Source organism: Eupeodes corollae, chromosome 1 (genome assembly GCF_945859685.1).
Source record: "Eupeodes corollae chromosome 1, idEupCoro1.1, whole genome shotgun sequence".
In the NCBI taxonomy this organism is placed as follows: domain Eukaryota; kingdom Metazoa; phylum Arthropoda; class Insecta; order Diptera; family Syrphidae; genus Eupeodes; species Eupeodes corollae.
In genome coordinates, this window is record NC_079147.1 from 90,185,412 (window position 1) to 90,209,880 (window position 24,469).

The following is a 24,469-nucleotide window of genomic DNA, read 5'->3' on the forward strand; positions in this document are numbered from 1 at the left end:
TTTTTCAGTACATTGTAATTTGGTTTAACCGAATTTTGATTGTGTTGAAAATATATGTGTGTGTGCGTGTGTATGTGCGTATATATTTATACATATCTATAGATATATATATTCTGGTTTTTTTGGATATAATTTTTATCAGTTTCTTATATGTTTGGGTTTAAGTTTTTTTTTTTTTTTCACAAATTTTGCGGTATTTTAATTTTTTTTTTCAATTTAAGTTGATCTTTACACTGTTGTGGTTTCTGTATCAATGTTGTTCGATGGGAGTGGGCAGATTTTTGTGATAGGCCTTTTGAATTCGTTGTTCTGGGTTCTTACTTTTACAACGCGGATCAATTCATCTTGTCCTGGATAGGTTTCAACAATCCTTGCTAGGGACCATTGTGACGGTGGAAGTCTTTCATCTCTCAGCAAGACTAAATCTCCGATCTTAGGTTGTTTTTCGATTTTCAACCATTTCGGTCGATTTTGAAGCCTTGTTAAATATTCTCCGCTCCATTCCTTCCAGAATGACTGCAGTAATGCTTGTAGTCGTTTCCATCTGTCCAAGTAGCCTATCTTTTCAGTTGGTAGGTTGGCTTCAGGGACTGTATGCATTGATGTGCCGATCAAAAAGTGCGCTGGTGTTAGGGCGTTAAAATCATCTAAGCTATCTGTAACGGGACAAAGGGGTCTCGAGTTAAGACAAGCTTCTATTTGTGTTAGAAGCGTACTGAGCTCCTCGAATGTTAGGGCTTGGTTTCGGGCAACCCGTTTTAAGTGGTATTTGACTGATTTCACTCCTGCTTCCCATAAACCACCAAAGTGAGGAGAAGCAGGAGGAATAAATTTCCACTTGGTACCCAATTTACTTAGTGAGTCAGCTATTTCTTTATAATCATGTTTGGCTACATTTAACATCTTTTGAAGTTCGGTATTAGCACCCTTGAAATTAGTACCGCAGTCGCTATAAATATTTGAACATATTCCTCTTCGAGATATAAATCTTCTGAACGCGGCGATAAAGGCTTGAGTTGTGAGATCTGTTACAGCTTCAAGATGAATTGCTTTGGTGGAGAGACATATGAAAATTGCAAAATATCCTTTAAATTTCTTGGAATTTCTTCCTTTCCAAGTTTTAACTTCCAAAGGGCCGGCATAGTCTACACCAGTGTGAGTGAATGGTCGTGACATATTTACTCTGGGTGCAGGAAGGTTTCCCATCAGTTGTTGCATTGATTTGGGTTGATTACTAAAACAAGTGAAGCATTTACTCAACCACTTCTTCACTGTTCTTTTCATATTGAAAATCCAAAATTGATTTCGAATAAAAGCGATTGTTTGCTGGATACCTCCATGTAGGGTTTTCTCATGAGCATCTTCAATGATGAGTTTCGAGAAGTTATGATCTGGTTTCAATGCAATAGGATGCTTTTGATCATATGTAAGATTGGCATTTTGTAGTCGGCCACCAATTCTTATAATACCAGATCGATCAATAAACATGTTTAGAGATTTATTAAGCTTTGTTCTCTTAGTAAGTTCGAGTTCTTTTATGACATCGGAAAACATGAATTGTTGAACACTCCTTATGGTTGTACGCAATGCAATGTCAAGTTCTATGGGTGAAAGAACTGATTTCATTCTTAAAACATCATCCTTTCTTAAATTATAGATAAATCTGTTTACTAAGGCGACGATTCTTAATACCTTGATAAGCTTGGATTTTTTGCAAACTACATCAAGAATGCCATTAGCATCTTTGATGGTGACATGAGTCTTGATTTGTTTCTTTTCTTCTTCAGTTTCTAATTGGGCAGGTTGTTTCGGTACTGAGAAATCCCATTTTTCATGAAAAAAGTGTGGTCCATTCCACCATAGTGTATTGATCTTCAATTTCGATGGAAGGATACCACGAGATATTAAATCAGCTGGGTTTAATTTGGTGGGAATATGTCGCCATATACTTACATTGGTCAACCGTTGAATTTCGGTGACTCTATTGGCTATGAATGTCTTCCATTTTGATGGTAATCCAGATATCCAGCTCAATGTTATTGTAGAATCAGTCCATGCAAATAATTGGACGGTTTTAAATGGAAGAACTGATCGGGTATAATCGAGAAGTTTTGCCAGCATAACAGCTCCGCAAAGTTCTAATCTTGGTAACGATATTGTGTTTACAGGCGCTACCTTTGTTTTAGAAATGAGCAAATGAGTGTGTATGAGGTTCTGGTTGTCTAATACTCTAAGGTAGACGACGGCTCCATACGCTTTAATTGATGCATCACTGAATCCGTGGAGTTCTATTTGTTTGATGTCAGTTTGAGTGTTTATCCATCTTGGAATGTGTATGTCTTCTAAAATGTCTAACTCTTCTTGAAAAGAGAGCCATTCTTGTTGTAATTCAACTGGAATATTGTCGTCCCATGAGAGGCCCTTCAGCCATAATTGCTGCATGATGATCTTAGCCTTGATAATACAAGGTGCTATCCATCCTAATGGATCAAAAAGACGAGCGATGGTTGAAAGAATGGAACGTTTTGTAACGATATTGTCGAGAACGATCTTTTGGAAAGAAAATGAGTCAGTAGATGGGAACCAACTGATTCCAAGAGTCTTCGTGTGATCCAGAGATCCGAAAGTCAAAGAAACACTTGTTTCTCGGTCTTCTTCCGGAATGGATTTCAAAAATTCCCTGTCATTACTCATCCATTTACGAAGATGAAATCCAGCTGAAGTTAATAATGTTGAAATTTGATGGTACTTTTCGTTGGCTACCTCTAATGTGTCAGCACCTGAAACTAAATCATCTATGTACATGTCTTCACGGATTATTTGGGCGGCTAGTGGGTATGCTGATTCTTCGTCAGAGGCAAGTTTTTTGAGAGTTCTGTTCGCTAAATATGGAGCTGGAGCAGTACCAAACATCAAAACCTTTACCTTGTAGAGTTTAACTGGTGTTGTTGTATCTTCACGCCAATACAGCATTTGATAATATGCATCATCTGGATGAATGTAGATTTGTCTATACATCTTTTCTATATCAGATGTAAAGGTAATTTTATGTGTTCTCCACCTTAAAACTATTGCTATAATATCTGTTTGTGTCTTAGGTCCAGTCATAAGATGGTCATTCAACGAAGTTCCATTCGAAGTTTTAAATGATGCATTGAAGACTACACGCAGTTTTGTGGTTGTACTGGAGTCTTTTATGACGGCATGATGTGGAACGATGTTGTGAAAAGGTGAGTTGTAGATGCTGTCTTGAGTGATATCCACTTCTTCCATTTGGTTAAGTTTGAGATATTCTGCCAGACATTTATTATATTCTTCGTGTAATGTTGGGTTGATAAGTAACTTTTCTTCTTGCTTGTAATACATCCTTAATGCTGTTTGTTGTGTTGATTTTAGCTCTGGCCGTTGATTTGCCTTGAAAGGTAACGATACTTCAAAACGCCCTCCCGGCAACCTCTTGACGTGTTCTAAAAAGTGATTTTCGCACGCTTCATCTTCCTCTGTTTCGGTTTTTTGGTATGGAGATTCCTCAATCTCCCAAAACTTTCGCATTTGTGTGTCTATGTCGACAATTTGTGTGTAGACTTGAATAGAGTTGGGTTTTTCAAGCGGTACTTTTCCTAAAATGATCCAACCAAATTCGGTTTTTTGAGCGATTGGACATATTTGTTCATCATCACGAATGACTTCATTCAAAATTATTTCGCAATAAACGTCATTCCCTAACAAAATATCGATGTTTGATGGTCGATGAAATGTTGGATCGGCTAATTTTAAACCTTGGATATGTTTCCATTTTGTTGAAATAATTTCATGACTTGGTAAAAGCCCTGTTAATGTTTTATATACATAACCTTTTGTCGACATAGTGAAATCTGAATAATTTGAACTTAGGGTAAGTTCAATATAGTTTTGACAAGAACCGCTTTTGTTCTGCCCTAATACCGAAATATCAAATGAAGTATTGTATTTTTTGAGTCGCAAAAGTTGAGATGCTGATTCCGTTATAAACGTAGCTTGTGATCCAGGATCAATCAAAGCTCTTAATTTTATAAAGTTTCCATCAGATGATTTGACTTTTATGATTGCTGTTGCAAGTAGAATTTGTGTATTTTTAAAGTCCTTCAAGTGAAAGCAATTTGATGATGTTGATGGTGGTGGATCGTTTGGATAGAAGGCTGATGCATTTGGATTGAATTCTGTTGATATATGGTGTGCATGTGAGCTGTTTGTGTTATATGTGTTTGGATTTGTGTTGTTGAATGAATTTGTTTTATTGTGTGGCATAGTTCTGGTTTGAGTTTGAGAGATTGTGTTATTTGAATTGGGTGGTAATTGATTAGCTTGAGTGAATGTTTGTCGTTGGTATGTGTTTTGTTGATTGTGTAAGTTGAGTTGGTTTTGTGCGTTACCGAAATGAAGCAATGAATTATGTTGCTTTTGACAAAAATGGAATTTTTTATCACTAGGGCAACTATTTGTCTTATGGCTATATGCCAAGCAGTTAAAACAGTTCCCTAATTGTTTTACAGTTCGTTGCCTTGTGTTGACATCCATTTTTAAAAACTTTGTACATGTTCTTAATGAGTGTGCACCCTTATGGCACAGTTTGCATGAAAAATTTGCTGTTTCAGCATTAACATGAAATACTGTTTTTAATGTGTTGAGGTTGATTTCACATTTTGTTGCTCATCAACCATTTCCAGTGTTCGGAATCTTGTCTCTAAGAAATCCGAAAATTCCTTATAAGTGGGTATCTCTTTCTTAGTTCCAAGTGTTGCTTCCCATTTCGTTTGTACTGTTGATGGAAGCTTTTTTAAAAGCATGAAAATGATGATTGCATCCCAATGTTGGACTGGCAGTCCTAGGTTTGTGAGGGCGTGTAAAATTTTGGTTGAATTATCCAACAATTCGCGGATACCTTTCGAATTCTCCTCATGAATTACTGGTAATTCATAAAACAACTTTAACTCGTTATTAACAAGAATTCTCTTAAAATCATACCGTGAATTTAATAATTCCCATGCCTTTTCATAGCTAGCATCATCTACGATTATATGTTCGAGCAAAATGCCTGCTCCTTCTTTACAGCATGACTTTAAATAATGAAGCTTTTCTATATTTGTTAGTGATTTATTGCTATGGACCAAAGAAACGAATTGATCTCTAAATGAACGCCAATTCTGATATTCACCCGTAAAAGTCGGAGGATTAATTTTGGGTAAGCGTACATCGTGATACTTATTATCGTCAGATTTTGCAACTGGAGGAACAGCAGGAGGTATTTCTTTCGCTTTCGCCTCTGCAAACTTGTCCAACTCATCTAATAGCATAGATCTGTAGAGCGTATATATCTCATTTGCTTCATTAAACAATTCTTCGGTGCTTTTTACTACATCTTCTTTGACGTCATCACTGCAAATCACTATTTGATATTGGTTTTTTATGTTCACCCAATTGCCTTCAAGGGTTTCGAGACGTGTGGTTACATAATTTTTGGTTCTCCGAGTGGGGCTCACAGTCTTTTTAAAATTTTCAAAATCTTTTGAAATTTGCGTGCAGGTGTGTTTTACGATCTTGGTTGCGTTCATTGTTTGTATTTATAAAACAAATTGTATTTCTATAATTGTAATTATTTCAACAAATAAACGAAAAGTGTACTCACTGTGATTTTGTACTTATTCCAGATAAATGACTGCTTAAAATTGATGGCGCTTTGTGATGGGTTGCGATTGGTGATGGGCAGCGATTGGCGAAGGGTAGCTGTTTGCGATGGGTAGCGATTTGATTACTCTTCAGACGATCGGCGATGGATTGCACGAATTTCTTTATTTTTATAAATTATTTTATCAATGGAAACTTGTTTCAATGTTGTTTGTAATTTTAAAAGTTTAAATATATATTATCAAACGACAAGATGTCGGCACACACTCTTTTAATTTTTGAGGATTTGTGTAGCAAAATTAAGTGTTTATGGTTCGCTTTTTAATAGCCAACAAAGGACCAAAATGTTCTGCACAAAAAGTTTGATTTTGTTATAAAAAATATAAAAGGAAACTCAAAACTTCAAATTTATTAAATTTTTCTTTATTTTAGAAAACACCCTTTTCAAATCACAATTTAAACCGAAGTGTCCATGGTTCTTGTAGTAACCTCCATCTGACCTTCTTTTTATGAAATTTGTATAACAGTTGGTGATTTTTAATCCCACATTAGATTAATGGTAAGTTGACATTCCGATTGTGGCAGCATCCAACAGTGCGACTGATGAAATTTCGCGGGTTGGATAATTTATCATATTAATCATTACACATTAAAGAACAGATGACACCTGAGAATATTTACCCATAGAGAATTATTGTAGAAGATATCGGATTCAAAATTATAATTATTGTTATTTTATCGTCTACACATTATAAAAAAACCGATACAGTGATGAAAAAAATTATAAAAACAATAGTCCATCATTTTCAATACACAACTTACTCAGATTTGTTTTTCTTTAAAATAAGAACAAGATGGAAGTATGAGTTTAATTTTGTATTTGACTAATTTCAGCGAACTTATAATAAAAAATAAATAAATAAATAATTAGCTTAAATAAAATTAAAATAGTATAAATAACAATAATATAATTGAAATAATAAATGTGTATTTATATATACTTAGTTTTCAGACCTAATGCCGCATTCATATTCGGTTGAAGAATCGTCACCTGGATTAATTATATTTGAATACAAAATTGTGTCCTACATCAGGTAGTGAAAAAAGTATTCTTACTCAGCTCTTATGGCTTTTTCACACACTTTTCGTCAATCTTTAGGCGGGTTTTTGAAAATACGTCCTCTGCTAATTTTTGAACATCTAATACCTTGAATGTTGTATTTCGTGAGCCTACTCTTGAGATCTGGATAATTGGGTGGTAAACGTAGTACCTCATGTTCCATGGGTTGGTTGTAGCTCGGTGCCGTTTTATTACCTCATACTATTCTAGTTTCAACATCTGAATGGTATGCGGAATATTGTTTTCGTTTAGCCATTGTATCATCTCGGATTTATTTCAAGCAGAAGTAATTTGTTTTTCTTATTATTTATTGGTGTAGGAGGTGTTGTCCATTAATATAACTGAAAGTTCCTCCAAGTCGTTCAAACTTGTTCCTGAAGTTCATGTCGTCGTGATAGTCTCCAATTTTTGTTTCAGATTTGAATAAAAGTAATGATGTTTTTCACGAAACCTTTCTCACCACCTAAATGCGCCATTATTATAATTTCTGTCCATTTGAAATTGTGGTCTTCAACCATCAGGACAAGCCCGTGGTCTTGTATGCTATGAATATAGCTTTTGTTTGAATACATTTATTTTAATTCCCGAATTTTTCTCAGATACTTCACTCTTATGAGTTCAATATCAATTCTTTCGCAGAAAACTTTCCATTTGATTTTTTAAATATAAACTCAATGCCCCATAACCTTTCTGTTGCAAAATTAATAAAATGCACGACTGGGTCGCACGAACTTGCTCCTGTATGCTAAGAGTATGTTTAAAAAAGTACTTATATAAGATTTAAAAATATACCTGTAAATTAAGTTTGTCTTCAAAGATATCAATGCCATTATGTACAATTGTACATAATGAAAACCATAGTACTCTCATGAGCAGAAACTTTTAGGGCGACCAGATGCAGAGTCGTTGGCGCGGCGTTAGTATCGAAAGTGGAGAAATTCAGCGGGAGCGCGAGAAAAATATTATTTCCATTCCCATAAGCAGCCAGCAGAATAAGGGAGATAATTAATTTTCGACCCAAAAAGTCTACACAATTTCCTTCATTCTACTTGAGTCTATCCTTATATATATTTTCACATAAAGAGCTTCCATATGAAGGTTGATAAATTTGTTTTTGTTTTATTTATATCAATGCACTTTATATAAAAAACAAAATGGCTTAATATTGTATATAATAAGGGGATGAAACAAACTTTTGCATTCTGTTAATTATCTTTTACCGATATTTGTTTTTATTTACATTCATAAGTCTGCTTTTACTTCGGTCCGATCTTTGTATATGAAAAATGGTTTCTATTATGTATAAATCTACGATGCGTTCGATATAAATTCAACTTGTTCCTTAAAAGCTTTTTTCCTTTAGATAGCTTTATTGTAATTTCATATTAGAAAAACCAGGATGGAAAATAAATAAGATAAGAAAGAGGCAGACCGTGAATGTTTAGATTGTAAGGCGATCGCCTATTGGTTGTGTAGTTAGGTAACAGGTAGATGTCTAAAACGACCATAGAATAGTTCACTTGGCGTGCTTAGCTTTATGCAGATAGATAGATAAGGACATGTTTATGATGATAATGAAGGAATGTTATTGGTGGCTAGAAGGTACATACTACATTCCTTTTTAAGTTTTCAGCGCAAACATGGGGTTATTACGTTCAGTCTATTTTTTTCACTAAAGTTTTAAAAAACAAGCATACGAACAAGAACAAGAAATTGCTATTTATATGTTGTTTACAGTCAGGCTCTTGTGCGTTTTGAATTTTAGTTAAGAAGTGACACGTAAGCAGTAGTTGAAGAAGTTGTACGTAATACCTTTATAAATAGTTACAATGTGTATGCGTTGAAAAAGTGATTCTAATAGAAAATACTTATACTCTTTCTGGCCAGTTTCTTTAACTTGTAGGTACTAAGTATTTATTTTTATATTTTTTATTCATGTGTGAGACAACCTTATTCGTAAAGAATAATATTTTAAAATCATATATAAAAAGTTACCAAGATAATACTTCTTGATAGACTCTTTAAAATAGATTGTTGATTAAATATATCATATAAATGTGTACCAAATGCATTAGTTTGGATGAAAGATAGGAATGTAATTACAATTTTGTCAAAATAATGCGCTCTTTCAGGCTCATGCACATTAAAAATAATTTAAAAAATAATATTTTAAGATTCAAAATTTTACCTGAAAAATAAGTTTGTCTTCAAAAATTTAAATGCCATTTTATAAATAAAAAAACCGTTGATTTTTCAAATTTTTATTTTGAAAATCGTTAGAGCGGTTTTTTCTTAAATTAATTTTTTATATATAAAATTTTCCAATTTTGATCTAAAAATATTTTTGGAATGCAGTTGTTTAGTGATTATAAATATACGTCTTACGTTTGAATTTCGTAAAAAATTGTTGACCCGTTTTTGAGATATAGAGTTTTGAAAAATAAAAATTCAATATTTTTTAAAAAATCCAAACAATTAAAAATTGCATTTTTGTTAATCAAATATTGTTAAGGCAATATAGGAGCTTATTCAGAAAAAAATTTATTAAAATCAGTTCATAAGTTGCTGAGAAAATTAAAAAACAAAATAACGGTTCTATGAGTGGTACCTTTCCTGAGCAATACAAAAATATGGTTTTCTTATAAAAAGAAGACAAGTTAAAAAATAAAATTTTAGAGAAAATTTAAAAAAAATCTATCGGTTTGTTTTTGAGAAAATTCGAATTTTCGGTTTTTGACCAAAAAAATTGTATGGTGGCCACTGTTAGTTTTGATCTTTAAAAAATAATGAAAAAAACGCCTAACGCGAATCTGCTCAAAACCTTAACTTCCAAGTTTAAGCTCAATCGACCCAATGGTTTAGGCTGTAGGAGCGTGGACAGACAGACAAAACCGACCGGACGGAATCGCGGGACCCACTTTTTTCGACTTGTCTACCATCGTAATATCATGTTTGATTAAAATCTCGAGTTCGAAATTTTGCACGAATGCAAAACTTGCCATATAGTTCCTATATGTCGCAAGTAAAAATCATAGAACATAGAAATAAACAATAATCTCTTTTTTGTCAATTAATCCTAAGGCGCAGCTCGAAGGTAGTTTTTTATGTCTAACCCAATTACATTTTGCTTTAGACTTATTTTTTTTATTACAGGATGCACTGCACTTTGTCCCAATAATAAAAACAAAAATTATTAATTTTATCTTTTCGAAGTAAAGTTTACACCTAAACATTTGTTTTTTTTTCTCTTACCGGAGATGAAATAGTTTTTCAGACATCAAGCTTTGAAAGGAAAATAAACCATGATCATGTCTTATTCAAAGAAAGCTCACTGTTTGTGTTTTAACCATTAGTGATTCAGTCATTATGGCTGAATCACAAACACGATTCGTCTGCGTTACTTTTGGCCTGCTTCAGTTTGCTTTGAATGACATATGCATTGTGACATTTCTAAAATGACACTTCTGTCATTAGCAGTTGTTATTTTTTCTCAAAAGTTTGTTTTAGATTGTCGTGCAGTAAGAAATATTAATTTGGAGAACGAACAAATTAAAATCAAAGTGGAAGTAGCTTACACAGCCTATCGTTGGTATGTTCAGCTCAGGGAGCAAGAAGAAGAGCAGACTGATAGACGTTGGTGGGTCTGGGAGCTCAATCTTCGGAGAGATGAGGAAGAATTCTATGCTCTGAACTTTAACCAAATTAAGGATAAAGACCCAGAGCACTTCTTTAAAACAACAAAGATGTCTCCTAACGCATTTCAAATACTTCGCGCTCTTATTGGACCACATCTGGAGAAGACTAGTTGGAGAAAACCTATTGAACCAACTGCACGACTTGTCTTAACTCTGTTTTAAGTTGTTCAAATGAAAATGTTTATTTCTTTGTTAACAACATTATTCTCCATGGTATTTGTCACAAGAAGTACCAAAGCAAGTCCTCGCGTGGATGTTTCGTATGGGATATTCAACAGCTGCGAACATAATTTTCTTCGTTGACATCTGCCTATATTTTGGCGTAGGAATACGCACTCTTTGGAGTAATCATCTCGTTGCAGTCGTCATTTCCACAATTAAAATCTGTTTGGCGACGGCGAATCTTCAGAGAAAAGCAAATATTTTCTTTGTTTACATTTTTTTACAGGTGTTGAGCTGTCAGACAAAGCAAATATTCAGAAAATTGACTTAGAGCTTCCGTTTGGGGTCAAATTACGTAACATTACGTTCTTTTCCTAACGATTGTCAAACGAAACGTGATGTCGAAGCTCCATTTTGATAGCATGCATTGAATTCCTATGGCTGGTCTCGTAAACGTCAGGCGAGGCCGAAGCTGAATCGAGTTTGTGATTCAACCATTACTGCTTCAGAATGATTGCAGCAGCTTTATTGGCGCCATTTTTCTTTTTTCAGGGATATTTATTGTCTCTTTCAGAATTAAAGAGTTAATCAAAGAAATTAAAAGAGAAATGCGCAGTAGAATGGCCAACTGAATTTCAAGCTATACTTTAACTGTTATTCCAATGTAAGGATCCATTTTTTTTTATGAAAATAGATGTTTTGAGTTTGTTGATTAGTTTGTCAGATATTTTGCTTAGATACTAAACAAAATTTTTAAACGTCATCTATAATTTTAAATAGAGGCTGGAATGCGACCCACACTGATAACTTCCCATCCCGGCTGTCGATTTGTCTTGCTTAAAAGTTTGTCTTTATTTACTCGTATCAATTTTTACCAAATTTGCGTACTATTTTTTGTAGATTTTATTTTTTTATGAAGAAACGGACTGTTGGATTTGTATATAAAAATTACTGAATATCAAAAACAATATTTTATGTGAAATAAAATAAGTTTGAAGCCAATATTTCAATTTTTTGAAAAGATATTTGAGTCGAAAATCAATTTTTACCAACTTTTATTATTTTTTTTTACTTTTCTATTTTTTTGTAAAAAAATTGTTAATTCGATTTTTCTTAACATTTTTCAGAATATTGAAAACAATATTTCTTATAAGATAAAATAAGTTTGAAGCCTAAGTTTCAAGTTTTTGAAAAGGTATTTGAATCGATATTCAGTGTTTACCAACTTTAAGTAATATTTTTAATAAAAAAAAAGTCAAAAACATTATTCTTCGTTGCACAAATTTGTTTTGGATATAAAATCTAATTTTAGTCGTAAAATTTTGGAGGTTACAAATTTTGTTTAAGTTTTTTTGATTTATAAAAAAATAGTTAATTGGATTTTTTCAAAAAATATACTTCTTTGATATCACAATACAATATATAATATTAAATTTAATTCAATTCTGTTGCGTTTTTGGTTCGTAAGATATTTAGGGTTAACCAAAATGTTCACCTTTTTTGAAACTGCTATTGTAAAAAAACCACCCACGCAATTTTCTTGATATCAGTTTCTTCATCTTTCTGCCTTATTTTCTGTATACCAAATTTATTTGAAATCGATATCTCTTCTGGTTCTTGAGCTATGGACGACGAAAAAAAAACATCGCGACTGTACGGCCGTAGGGACAGACATCTTTCTAAAAATCTTTTATTTTTACTCTATTGACCTTGAAACTTCGAGAAATGTCAAAATTTTCAACTTGACAAATCGGACCCATTACAATAACTTCCTATGGGAAATTAAAAAGAAATTAAAGATTTAAAGTCCTTATACGTTATGGACTTTTAAACAAGGTTATAATTCTTAATAGAACAAAAGTTTTGCTATGAAAAAGTCGGAATAAAGTGTTGTTTAAAAAAATGAAAAAAAAATAGGCTGGAAAGAGCAAAACCATTGCTCAGGCGTTAAGGTGATGGAAGGTACCGTAACATCATGTTTTCAGATGAGAAAATTTTCACCATTGAAGAAAAATACAATCGCCAAAATGACAAGGTACTCGGAGTTCACAGGAGGCAACAAAAAACTACCAAGAAGACGTTTTAGAGAAAGTGGTGAAACCACTCACCAATACTCTATTCAATTGGGTGTTCCAGCAGGACTCAGCTCCAGCCCACAAAGCCAAATCGACCCAATTGTGGCTGAAAAAGAATGTTCCTGAGTTCATCAAGGAATCAGATTGGCCCTCAGGCAGTCTCGATCTCAATCCTCTGAATTATTCTTTTTGAACAGAGCTAGAGCTGATGGCTTTCCACAGAGGACATCCGAATTTGAAAAGTCTGAAATTAAGCCTTGTCCGAGCAGTGTGGATTTTTCCTGAGGAAAAGGTGCGTGCTCTCTTAGACGATTGGCCGAAGCGACTCAAGGCCTGTGTTGAGGCTAAGGGGGGCCACTTCGAGTAGCAAGTCAAAAATATTATTTTTAATTCTATTTTATATCATACTTAATAAAATTTATAACATATTTGATATTTTTGTCTTCTTTATTTTCATAGAAAAATGTGTAACAGTAATCTTGGCACGACTGCGAAATATTTAAAAAAAATTAAATTGATTTTTTGGAAACTTGCGTTCTTTGAAATGTTATCATTCAACGGCAATAACTCAATAAGAGCGCTACAAACGTTTATAAAAAAAACGTTAATTAAACTAAAATTGTTTTGGATATGAATAAAATTCTTTACTTACTTACTTAAGGTGGCGCTACAGTCCTGTGTGAACTAGGGCCTCACCCAACAAACTTCTCCATCTAGCTCGGTCCCTAGCTAGATGTCTCCAGTTTCGCGCTCCAAGTTGGGTGAGGTCACCTTCCACTTGTGCGCGCCACCTGATCCGCGGTCTTCCTCTACTGCGCTGTCCTGTGGGTGCGGATTCGAAGACTTTCCGGGCCGGAGCATTGGTTTCCATGCGCTCTACGTGACCCAGCCATCTTAGTCGTTGGACTTTTACTCTTCTTGCTACGTCGCTGTACAGCCCGTACAGTTCGTCGTTCCATCTTCTCCTCCACTCCCCTTCGATGCATACGGGACCGTAGATCACACGAAGAACTTTTCTCTCGAAGCGACCCAAGGTGCTTTCATCCGCTTTTGTCATGGTCCATGCTTCTGCACCGTATAGCAGGACGGGGATGATAATGGTCTTATATAGCAACACTTTGGTCCCTCGAGAGAGGACATTACTACTCAATTGCTTTCTTAGTCCAAAGAAACAGCGGTTAGCAAGAGTTATTCTGCGTTTGATCTCAGCGCTGGTGTTGTTTTCTGCGTTTACAGCGGAGCCTAGGTAGACGAAGTCCTTGACTACCTCAAAGGTACGTCTGTCGATTGTGACGTTTTGACCAAAACGTCGGTGTTGTATGTCCTTTCTAGACGACAGCATGTACTTTGTTTTGCCCTCATTAACCGTTAAACCCATTTTTGCCGCCTCTGCCTCAATACTCACAAAAGCCCCATTGACATCACGCTGAGTTCTTCCGATTATGTCAATGTCATCAGCATATGCCAGTAATTGGACAGACTTTTGAAAGATAGTGCCTCTAATGTTGACGTGTGAGCTCTGCACTATTCTTTCAAGCACAATGTTAAAAAAATCGCATGACAGCGCATCACCTTGTCTAAAACCTTTTTTGACATCAAAAGGTTCTGTTAAGTTGTTTCCAACCTTTATGGAGCAGCGTGAATTCTCCATGGTCATCCTGCACAAACGGACGAGTTTGGCAGGGATGCCAAAACTAGACATGGCTCTATACAGCTCGTCCCTGTAGATGCTGTCATATGCGGCCTTGAAATCGATGAAAAGATGGTGGGTGTCGATTTGGTGTTCTTGGGTTTTTTCCAGGATTTGCCGTAATGTGAATATTTGATCAACTGTGGACTTTCCTGGTCTAAAACCACACTGATAAGGACCTATCAGGTTGTTGACGATGGGCTTTAGACGTTCACATATTACGGCAGAGAAGATTTTATAGGCGTTGTTAAGTAGACTATAGTTGGTGCAGTTTAGAGGGTCTCCTTTATTTAGGATCGGGCAAACAATACTGAGGTTCCATTCATCGGGCATGTTTTCTTCCGGCCATATCTTACAGATAAGTTGGTGCATGCTTCTAACCAGCTTATCCCCAGCTGCTTTAAAAAGCTCGGCATTCAAGCCATCTGCTCCAGCGGCTTTATTATACTTCAACTTAGATATGGCAATCTTTACTTCGTCTAAGTCGGGAGGACGGGATTGTTGGCTTTCGTCGTCTATATCGAATGGGTCATCCTGCCTGACAGCGGGATTCAGTTCTTCGTCGCCGTTATACAGTCTGCAGAAGTGGTCCTTCCATATCCTCAGCATTGACTGCGGTTCCACTATGATGTTTCCACTTTCGTCTTTGCAGCCTTCGGTTCTAGGTTTATGTACCTGTGAATTTCGTTTCACCTGTTCATAAAACTTTCGAACCTCATTCCTGCTTTTATACCTCTCAACATCTTCGACCGCACGCTTCTCATGCCCTCTCTTTTTCCTTCTGAAAAGTCGGCGTTCCTCTCGCCTCTTCTGCTCATAGAGCTCACGAGCAGCTCTCGTCCTTTTATGTAGCGCCGCTTTGCGTGCCTGTTGTTTGGCTGCATTTGCCTGCCGACATTCCTCATCAAACCAGGGGTTCCTTGTTTGTGGCTGTTTGAAACCCAGCACATCAGAGGCGGCTTCTCTGATTGCATCTTGGCAATGTTGCCACTGGTTTTCGATACATTGTGTTGGCGGCAGAGAACTTCGAGAGAGGTTACTTGTCACTCGGTCGGAAAAGGATTTGGCGATCTCTGGCGATTGTAGCCGTTCGACGTTGTATCTTCTCCCAGCACCTCCCTGTTTTGCCTTGGGTCTGGAAATCCGAAGTGCTACCCTGGCTACAACGAGGTAGTGGTCCGAGTCGATGTTAGCTCCTCGGAAAGTTCGTACATCCATAATGCTGGAAGCGTGTCTGGCGTCGATCGCAATATGGTCAATCTGGTTGACGGTAGATTGATTTGGAGAAGTCCAAGTTCCTTTGTGGATGTTGAGGTGTGGAAAACGCGTACTGGCTACCATGACGTTTCGCCCCGCAGCAAAATCTATGAGCCTGAATCCATTGTCGGAAGTGTTGTCGTGCAGGCTGTTTTTCCCGATTATTCCACCAAAGATGTCTTCCCTTCCTAGCTTGGCATTAAAATCGCCCAGGACTATTTTAATATCGTAGCTAGGGCACTGCTCATATGTTTTGTCTAAGAGCTCGAAGAACATATCTTTGGTGTTGTCGTCTTTCTCTTCTGTGGGGGCGTGCGCGCATATCAGGCTAATGTTGCCGAATTTAGCCTTGATGCGTATAGTCATGAGGCGCTCATTGATGCACCTATAGCTCAAGACTTCTTGCCTAAGTCTGGCTCCAATGACGAATCCACATCCAAATAAGCGCTGTTGGTTTTCGTGGTAGCAGTCACCATAGTAAATATCGCAGTTTTTCATCCTCTTTTTGCCCGGCCCATCCCATCGTATTTCCTGGATGGCGGTGATATCTGCTTTATATCGTTCTAGGGCCTCCGCTAATTCTTCGGCCGCACGTGGTCTGTTAAGGGACCTAACATTCCACGTGCATATCCGAAGTTCGTTGTCCTTTATTCGTTTGCGTTGGTTGTCAACAGTAAATCCGTCCGTATCCGAGGCTTGTTGGTGCTTCGCAACTTTGAAAGCTTTTACGTGGCCAGGAAGTCACCCCGACGCACAACCCCCAACCTGGAGGGCCAGATCCTAAGTATAACTCCAAGGATGGGGAGCCGGATAAAACCGCTCCTTACAGGCCTGGGCTCCGAATAAGTCGAAGAAGCCCTATAAGGTGTTTACTAAGTAGTTCAACCTTACTGGAACTGTAGACGCCACCGTTGATTCCATCTCGGGAATTCCTCCGCTGCCGTCTGGATAAGGAGAGGTGCCTTAGTGGAAACACCTCTCCCCACCTCTCTCGTTTGCTGCCCCCAACAACTTTCCACTGGGGTTGGAACCCAATCTCTAGTTGAGGTACTAGGCACCCGATGTTCACCACGTGGAGGTGAGAGTAGGAGTTGATAGACAGAGGTTGGTTTTAAGAAAAAACCTGTGGACGCTTGTGTCCTCTTGAATGCACATGTCTACCATTTGAACATCGAATAAAATTCTTTATTCCTATTAAAATACGTTCAATGCTATTATGTATGGAATTTGATTTCTTTTTGCATGGCCACCACGGGCACGCTTGCAGAAGTCCAGACGCTGAACCCAATTCTTGAGGGTTTTCAAGCATAAATCAGCCTATACTGCTGCAATTTCACGACGAAGTTCATCAATCGAACGATCCAGGCGGCCAACAGACTGGACCATTTCGTGAGATAACACGTTCTCAAAACTGGGTTTCCAATAAATTGATTGTGACATTAGTTGTGTGGCTTGTAACGCCGTCCTTTTGGAACCACATGTCCTCCAAGTCCATATCATCCAATTTGGTCCAAAAATATTTGGTTACCATTGAACGGTAGCTATTCACAATAACATGCCGGGCTTGAGCATCACGGAAGAAGTACGGCAAAATAACGCCACCGGTTCATAAACTACACCAAAACGTAGTTTTGATGCAATGATGACTCATGGAGTAAGTGTGGATTGCGGCCTGACTAATATCGCATATTTTGTCTGGCTCTTCAGCCAGAAATGAGCCTCATTGCTAAAGATGATTTTTCGAAGAAAATCCGGATAATTTTCAAGTTGTTGCTCAGCTCAATAATCAACGAACATAATAACGCTTCTGGTGGTCAAGTAGCTTCAGTTCTTGCGTCAATTTAATCTTTTAAGGATATGACCAAGATCTTTTCGCAAAATTCGCCACAATGACGTCACAGAGATGCTTAATGCTTGAGAATGACGTGTTAGAGACACATTTGGGCTTTCTGCAACTGAAGCAATATTCTTGACACTACGGGCACTTCTCTGTTTTACTGTCACAAGAACATTTTGTACTGTGCCTGTGAATTCAAATTTGTTTACACTATACGCTTAATTGTTGATCTGCTAGGACGATTATGACAAACATAAATTGGACATAGCGCTTCTATCGTTGAGGCCACTGTCTCCGAATTTCGATAGTATATTTTAATCATTTTAACTCGTTGTTGGCTCGTATAGCTTTCCAGCATGAAATGGCAAACCTTACTACAAGGAAATTTCAAAAGAGCGGCAAGAAATATGGCGTCGTTAATAACTTGCAAGAAAAAGATTGTCGTCTTCATTTCTTTTTAATGATTTAACATAATATTTGATTGATTGTTTGTCTCAAGTGAAATACTTTCAATAATTCTCAGTCTTTCGACATTTTCATGGGATTTAGGTGTCGAGTGTTCTTGTTTTCCTAAATCAATATTTTTTGGATGGATCAATTTATGATGTATTGCTTTAGGTCAATTTGAATTGTTTAATATTTTACCAGTCTTCAATGAAAAACAATGCGTATGGTTTCTTAATTCAATCAAAAGGAAGGCATGTTTAAAAACGTAATAAAGATTATTTAGAACGCCCTAATTTCTAGTCACAATTTTCAGAAAAACTTATAAATCAAATCGCATAACATTGCAGCGGAATAGTCGCAACTTAGTTTTAACGCTAATTATTTGATTTTAAATATTCTAAAGCACTTAAAACGCAGTCTTTGTGATTCTGAAACGGCCCGACTCAGTTTCGCCACAAATAGAGACGCTAATCTCAAGGTTTTGGAAGTCTACTGGTTGTCCAAAAATATCGACTTAAAAGGATGGAAAAGGTCTAATGCTCATCCATTTAGTTTTTCCCGAATTAATCTTTAAACCCACCGTTCTCCTGCACCTGCGGAAACGAACCAAATACATTCTCTATTGACACTGCACATCTATTTCTGCCGTTCATGTCAATTTAATCTGTTTTCCTTATCGAAGTCTAAATCTGGACAGAAATTCAACTTTTAACGAATTTGATACTCTGTCTGACTCCATTGAAAGAATTGTGGGCCATTATCCTCGTCCATTATAATCGTCATTGCGGGCGACTTCAATGTACACAATTCTTCTTGGCTTCGCTATTCTGACCAATCAATACCCGAAGGAAGGTATGTTAGGGTCTTTGATGAGTTAAATTAATTTACTCAGCTTGTCAATGAGCCAACTCGAATCCCTGACATTGCAGGCCAATCCGCCAACACCCTAAGCTTGTTTCTTACCTCTGACCCTTATAAATAAACAATCAGTGTATTACCGTCTTTAGGCACATCAAACCATTGTCTGCTATCTGCAAAATTTCTCATGTCAAAAAACGCAGTTAAAAAAGTTTACAAATTTAATTCTTTGTGGAATGTTTGAACGCTAGTCCACAATGACACTCCCAATTTAAGCTCGATTGATAAAGCTAATTTAATTGCAGCTACCGGATAATGTCATGAGTCCTCCTGTTCTTGAGAGTGTTGTATTCATGGTTAATCTCAGCGCACAGTGGAACAAATCTTTACATCGTTTTGAAGAAAGTAAAGATTATTGCACTTGATATTTCAAAGCCATGTGATAAAGTTTGGCATCAAGCTCTCTTATCGAAAATGCGTGTCCTTTGGTATTGATGGATTTCTTTCTTGTTGGATTAGGAACTACCTTTCGAACAGTTTCAAATCGGAAATTCATAAAATAAATGCTGGTTTCCCATAGGGTTCTATTTTGTCTCCGACTCCCTTCGTTATATTCATAAACGATCTATTGTCTTCCACTTCTAATCCATTAAATCCCGCTTTTCATATTCGTTTTTAGATTAACACCCTTGTTCTTTAAATGTGGAACTTCAACGGCAGCGTATGAGGTCAAAATCAACAGATGCCAAAAGTGACAGATGTAAAAATTGACAGATGCTAAAAGTGACAGATGCCAAAATTGCTAGATGTCAAAAGTGACAGATGTCAAAAGTGACAGATATCAAAAAAGACAGATGTCAAAAGTGACAGATGTCAAAAGTGACAGATGTCAAAAGTGACAGATGTCAAAAAGACAGACGTCAAAAGTCACAGATGTCAAAAGTGACAGACGTCAAAATTGACCGATGTCATAATTGGCAGATGCCAAAAGTCACAGATGTCAATTTTGGTATTCAGAACTTTAAGGTATATCCTCTTAGACCCTTCACTATTTTCCTAACGCTAGGTCTTTGTCGGTAATGCAAAAGTATCGCTCCTAAAAAAAATGTCTTTGAATTAATTTATTTTCTAAGCTTTCGAGCCTTTCGAGCCATATCAGCTATAGTTTCATATTTTATAAATTTTTGTGTTTCTAATATTGATCTTCTTAAAATAATATCTGTTTTACTTACATCAAAAACTCATAACACATTAAAGCAGAAATCTCCAAAAGAGGCTATGTTAAATAAAATTGATAAATAAAACTGATTCAACAGTCAAATATGAGGAAAGCTTTAAGTACCAGAAGATAAGTTAGATGAAGTTGGTAAATAAGTGAAATGAAATGTAATTGGTCTAATAAATAATATTTATTTATAACATGATTAAATATTTTATCAATTTAATGTTTTATACACCAGAATGTTTTAAGCACCCTTAAGGAATTCCACAAATCTGTTAATCTATCTTTGGTCTTTTCAAACGGGGAAATGTTCGCCGCCCACAACATAACCATCACGAAAATGTGGTTCTTGAAAGAAAACGTAACTAAGGGCGCAATGCAACGAAATATTGTCTCTAATTAATATGCTCTAGCACCAATCAACGAATCAAGTCGAGAGGGAATGAATTATGTTAAGATTATTTATTTATTAATGTGCGACTAATGAAATTTCGCGCGTTGGATAATTTATCATATTAACACATTAAAGAACAGATGACGCCTGAGAATATTTACCCATAGAGAATTATTGTAGAGGATATCGGTATCAAAATTATAATTATTGTTATTTTATCGTCTACACATTATAAAAAAACCGATACAGTGATGAAAAAAATTATAAAAACAATAGTCCATCATTTTCAATACACAACTTACTCAGATTTGTTTTTCTTTAAAATAAGAACAAGATGGAAGTAGGAGTTTAATTTTGTATTTGACTAATTTCAGCGAACTTATAATAAAAAATAAATAAATAAATAATTAGCTTAAATAAAATTAAAATAGTATAAATAACAATAATTTAATTGAAATAATAAATGTGTATTTATATATACTTAGTTTTCAGACCTAATGCCGCATTCATAATCGGTTGAAGAATCGTCACCTGGATTAATTATATTTGAATACAAAATTGTGTCCTACATCAGGTAGTGAAAAAAGTATTCTTACTCAGCTCTTATGGCTTTTTCACACACTTTTCGTCAATCTTTAGGCGGGTTTTTTGAAAATACGTCCTCTGCTAATTTTTGAACATCTAATACCTTGAATGTTGTATTTCGTGAGCCTACTCTTGAGATCTGGATAATTGGGTGGTAAACGCAGAACCTCATTTCCCATGGGTTGTGTGTAGCTCGGTGCCGTTTTATTACCTCATACTATTCTAGTTTCAACATTTGAATGGTATGCGGAATATTTTTTTCGGTTAGCCATTGTATCATCTCGGATTTATTTCTAGCAGAAGTAATTTGTTTTTCTAATAATTTATTGCTGTACGAGGTGTTGTCCATTAATATAACTGAAGGTTCCTTCAAGTTGTTCAAACTTGTTCCTGAAGTTCATGTCGTCGTGATAGTCTCCAATTTTTGTTTCAGATTTGAATAAAAGTAATGAGGTTTTTCACGAAACCTTTCTCACCACCTAAATGCGCCATTATTAGTTTCTGTCCATTTGAAATTGTGGTCTTCAACCATCAGTGAGTACCATCCCATCCTTACTTTCCCCTTCTTCCACAGTTGCACAGCCTAGTTTATGTATCAATTACAATTGGAATTGGTGCATTTGCTAATCTGTGTTTCAGCAGATTATTTGAATTGAATTTACTGTTTTGCATCACAGGGTCGGATCGGTTCTCGTCACTGCTAAGGCATAACACTAGCAGTGAAGGGTATTGATAATTATTCTGTGTTTCAATTCAGTGAATTTTATTTTTCATCTCTATCAGTATTGGTCTTAGACATTTTTTTATTTTGCAATGACTGGACAATTCAGAGTAGATTATTGTAATATTCGTGGGCTAAGGGCAAATTTTTTGTTAGCATACCGCCATACTGTTTCATACAGGCCAGCTGTTTTGGCACTAAGTGAAACCCAAGTAGGTGAGGATTCCGATCCTGCTGAATTTTTTATTCATGGGTATAGCTTGGTGCCTTTATTCTTTTCCCACCATGGCCTCGCCATATACATTAGGAATGATGTTGCTTATCAGCTCTTACCACAATATGGTCTTTGCACCAATTCCTTTTTTAATTATATGTGGTTTAAATTCTCCGTGAATAAGCAAATAATTCACTACTGCTTCCTTTATCGAAGCCAAAATTTAGACAGAGTATCAACTTCTCGTGAATTTGATGCTTTGTCTGATTCCATCTAAAGAATTGTTTCGTCCTATCCTCGCACTGAAATCGTTGTTACGGGCGATTTCAATGTACACAATTCTTCATGGCTTCAACATTCGGGCCAGTCAACACCAGAAGGAGTGTGTTTGACATATGTTATAGATTTATATTTATATTATTTTAAAGAAACAATTAAAACAAACTAAATCATAACATTTTAAATAAGATTAACCTACTATTGTGAATTACATAATATGATATAAGCCCAATATGACATTTCTTGTCAAACTAATCATTAATGTTATAATTATAAAAGTTAGCTTTTTAACCTTCTAGAATAAAAGGACGGTCATTTATTATTCTGATTATTATTTTCGATTTAACCCGACACCATTTTGTAAAATATATATTTTTTGAGAATTAAAGTAATTATAACGAAGTTTAAAAGAAATTGAGTTTTAATTTGTATCAATTGGAAATAAAAATAGAAATTTTAACTGGCGACAAGAAACATTGGTCCTTCGAGCCTTAAATAAGATTAAATTAATTAAAACAAAAAGAAAAGTGTGTAAATTTGTCTTTTATATAAAGTGGAATATACATAAATATATATACATATATATATATATACACATTTTTAAACTTTAATTTTTAAAATTAATAAGTTGTGCAAGAAAATTGCGTAAAACAAAAAAACAATAAATTGAAATTGACTATAAATTTAAATTATTTTAAAGAACATAATTGTGCTGTGCAAACCGGGGCTCCCGCGACGCGTAATTAATACCAAACTCAACTCTACATCATCCATCGAAGGCACACAAAGTAAGTCCTCATTTTTAAAGTATTTTTTTTGCTCTTTTTTTTATTACATTTTTTAAATAACAAAAGTCCATTATGTCGTTTGGGGAGCTTTAAAAAGAAGTTTTGGCGCAATTAGAGCGCGACTATTCAAATTTTAAGAAGACAGGCCAGGCTCGTCGAACGAGTAACTATTTGAAAACTCGCATGGAGCTACTTGAACAAAATTTAGAAAATGCCAAACGTTATCACGAGGAAATCGTTAGCGGGGGGAAGCTCGAAGAGAATTTTAAAAAGGAAGACATGATAGCGGTGTTCGATCAAATTCGCGCCATTTATCTCGAATATAGGACTGAAATAATGGATGGTTTAGACAAATTATGTCCGTCCGCTCCACTTACGCCTGCAGTGGGAGCACCTCCATCAACAGGCCTTCCATCAGCAACACACCAGTCACAGCCAAATGTCCTCAAGCTTCCTCCAATCAAACCTCCCACGTTCTCGGGGTCTTATACATCGTGGCGTTCCTATCACGATATCTTTACGTCACTTGTTCATAACAATCCTGGCTTGAACGAAATCCAAAAAATGCATTTTTTGAAAGAGAGTTTGACAGGCGATGCCGAACGTCTTCTGCATCATTTAGATCTTAGTTCTGGGAATTATGCAAAGGCATGGGATTTATTGAAAGAAAGGTATGATCATAAAAGAGTTTTGGTCAATTCTTATCTCAAGGTCTTTTTTGGCCAACCTGTACAAAGTAAGGAATCTGCCGAAACCCTTAAAAGCTTACTTGACACAACAATCGAAGTTGTCCATGCTCTGGAAAATTTAGGATTACCAGTGAAGGACTTGGGCCAAAACCCAACAGCTATGGGAAGAAAAGCTCGGCAATAACAAAGAACTCCCAACCTTCGCCGATTTTACTGATTTTCTTAAATCACGTTTTCGGACTTTGGAAGCTATTGTGCAGCAAGCCAGTTGCACTAAACAGCCAAAGCCAGTCACAAAATCGCCTGTCACAGCTAAAACATTTCATGCTAAAACCCAAAAACAACAATTTAAAACGCAATATCAATGTCAAATTTGCAAAAAAGGACAACACTCGTTGAAGAAATGTTATCGGTTTTTAAACATGGATGCATTACAAAAGCAACAGGCTGTACAGCAAGCTGGAGTGTGTGAAAACTGTCTTGCTTACAGCCACAAAACCCGTTTTTGTTTAAGTAACCGGTCCTGTTATTTTTGTAACCAAAAACAGCACTCTTTTTTGCACAAATTTCACAAACTTCAAGTTCTAATGCGAACAACTCAACACATTTTCAACAACGAAGTTCACAACTTCAGAACCAACAGGTAGCCTTGAATCCAAATGCTCCTGCTTTCCAACCAACAAGCGAAAGTGTTCCTGGTTGCAATACCCGACACAATTTTTATGCGTCTCAAGTCCACGGTACTCAAATTTTATTAGCCACTGCGATCGTT

The 24,469-nt window shown here is 35.9% G+C and overlaps 2 protein-coding genes and 1 long non-coding RNA gene across 3 annotated transcripts; 1 reads left to right on the forward strand and 2 right to left on the reverse strand.

The window, feature by feature from the left end:
* Positions 1-228: 228 nt before the first annotated feature.
* On the reverse strand, positions 229-4,287 carry LOC129941325 (uncharacterized). Its single transcript, XM_056049929.1, has one exon. The coding sequence runs from the start codon at positions 4,285-4,287 to the stop codon at positions 229-231; it is 4,059 nt and encodes a 1,352-aa protein (XP_055905904.1).
* Positions 4,288-4,655: 368 nt separating this feature from the next.
* On the reverse strand, positions 4,656-5,333 carry LOC129941335 (uncharacterized). Its single transcript, XM_056049938.1, has one exon. It carries the CDS (start codon positions 5,331-5,333, stop codon positions 4,656-4,658), a length of 678 nt encoding a protein of 225 aa, XP_055905913.1.
* Positions 5,334-5,337: 4 nt separating this feature from the next.
* Positions 5,338-5,933, forward strand: LOC129941958 (uncharacterized). The gene is made up of 2 exons (XR_008780953.1): positions 5,338-5,562; positions 5,688-5,933. It is a non-coding gene; the product is annotated as an uncharacterized LOC129941958 (long non-coding RNA).
* The last annotated feature ends 18,536 nt before the right edge of the window (positions 5,934-24,469 follow it).

What these genes read in the sequence shown, in the direction of transcription:
- LOC129941325 (XM_056049929.1), bottom strand. Translation starts at nt 4,287, where the DNA reads ATGCCACACAATAAAACAAATTCATTCAACAACACAAATCCAAACACA.
- LOC129941335 (XM_056049938.1), bottom strand. Translation starts at nt 5,333, where the DNA reads ATGCTATTAGATGAGTTGGACAAGTTTGCAGAGGCGAAAGCGAAAGAA.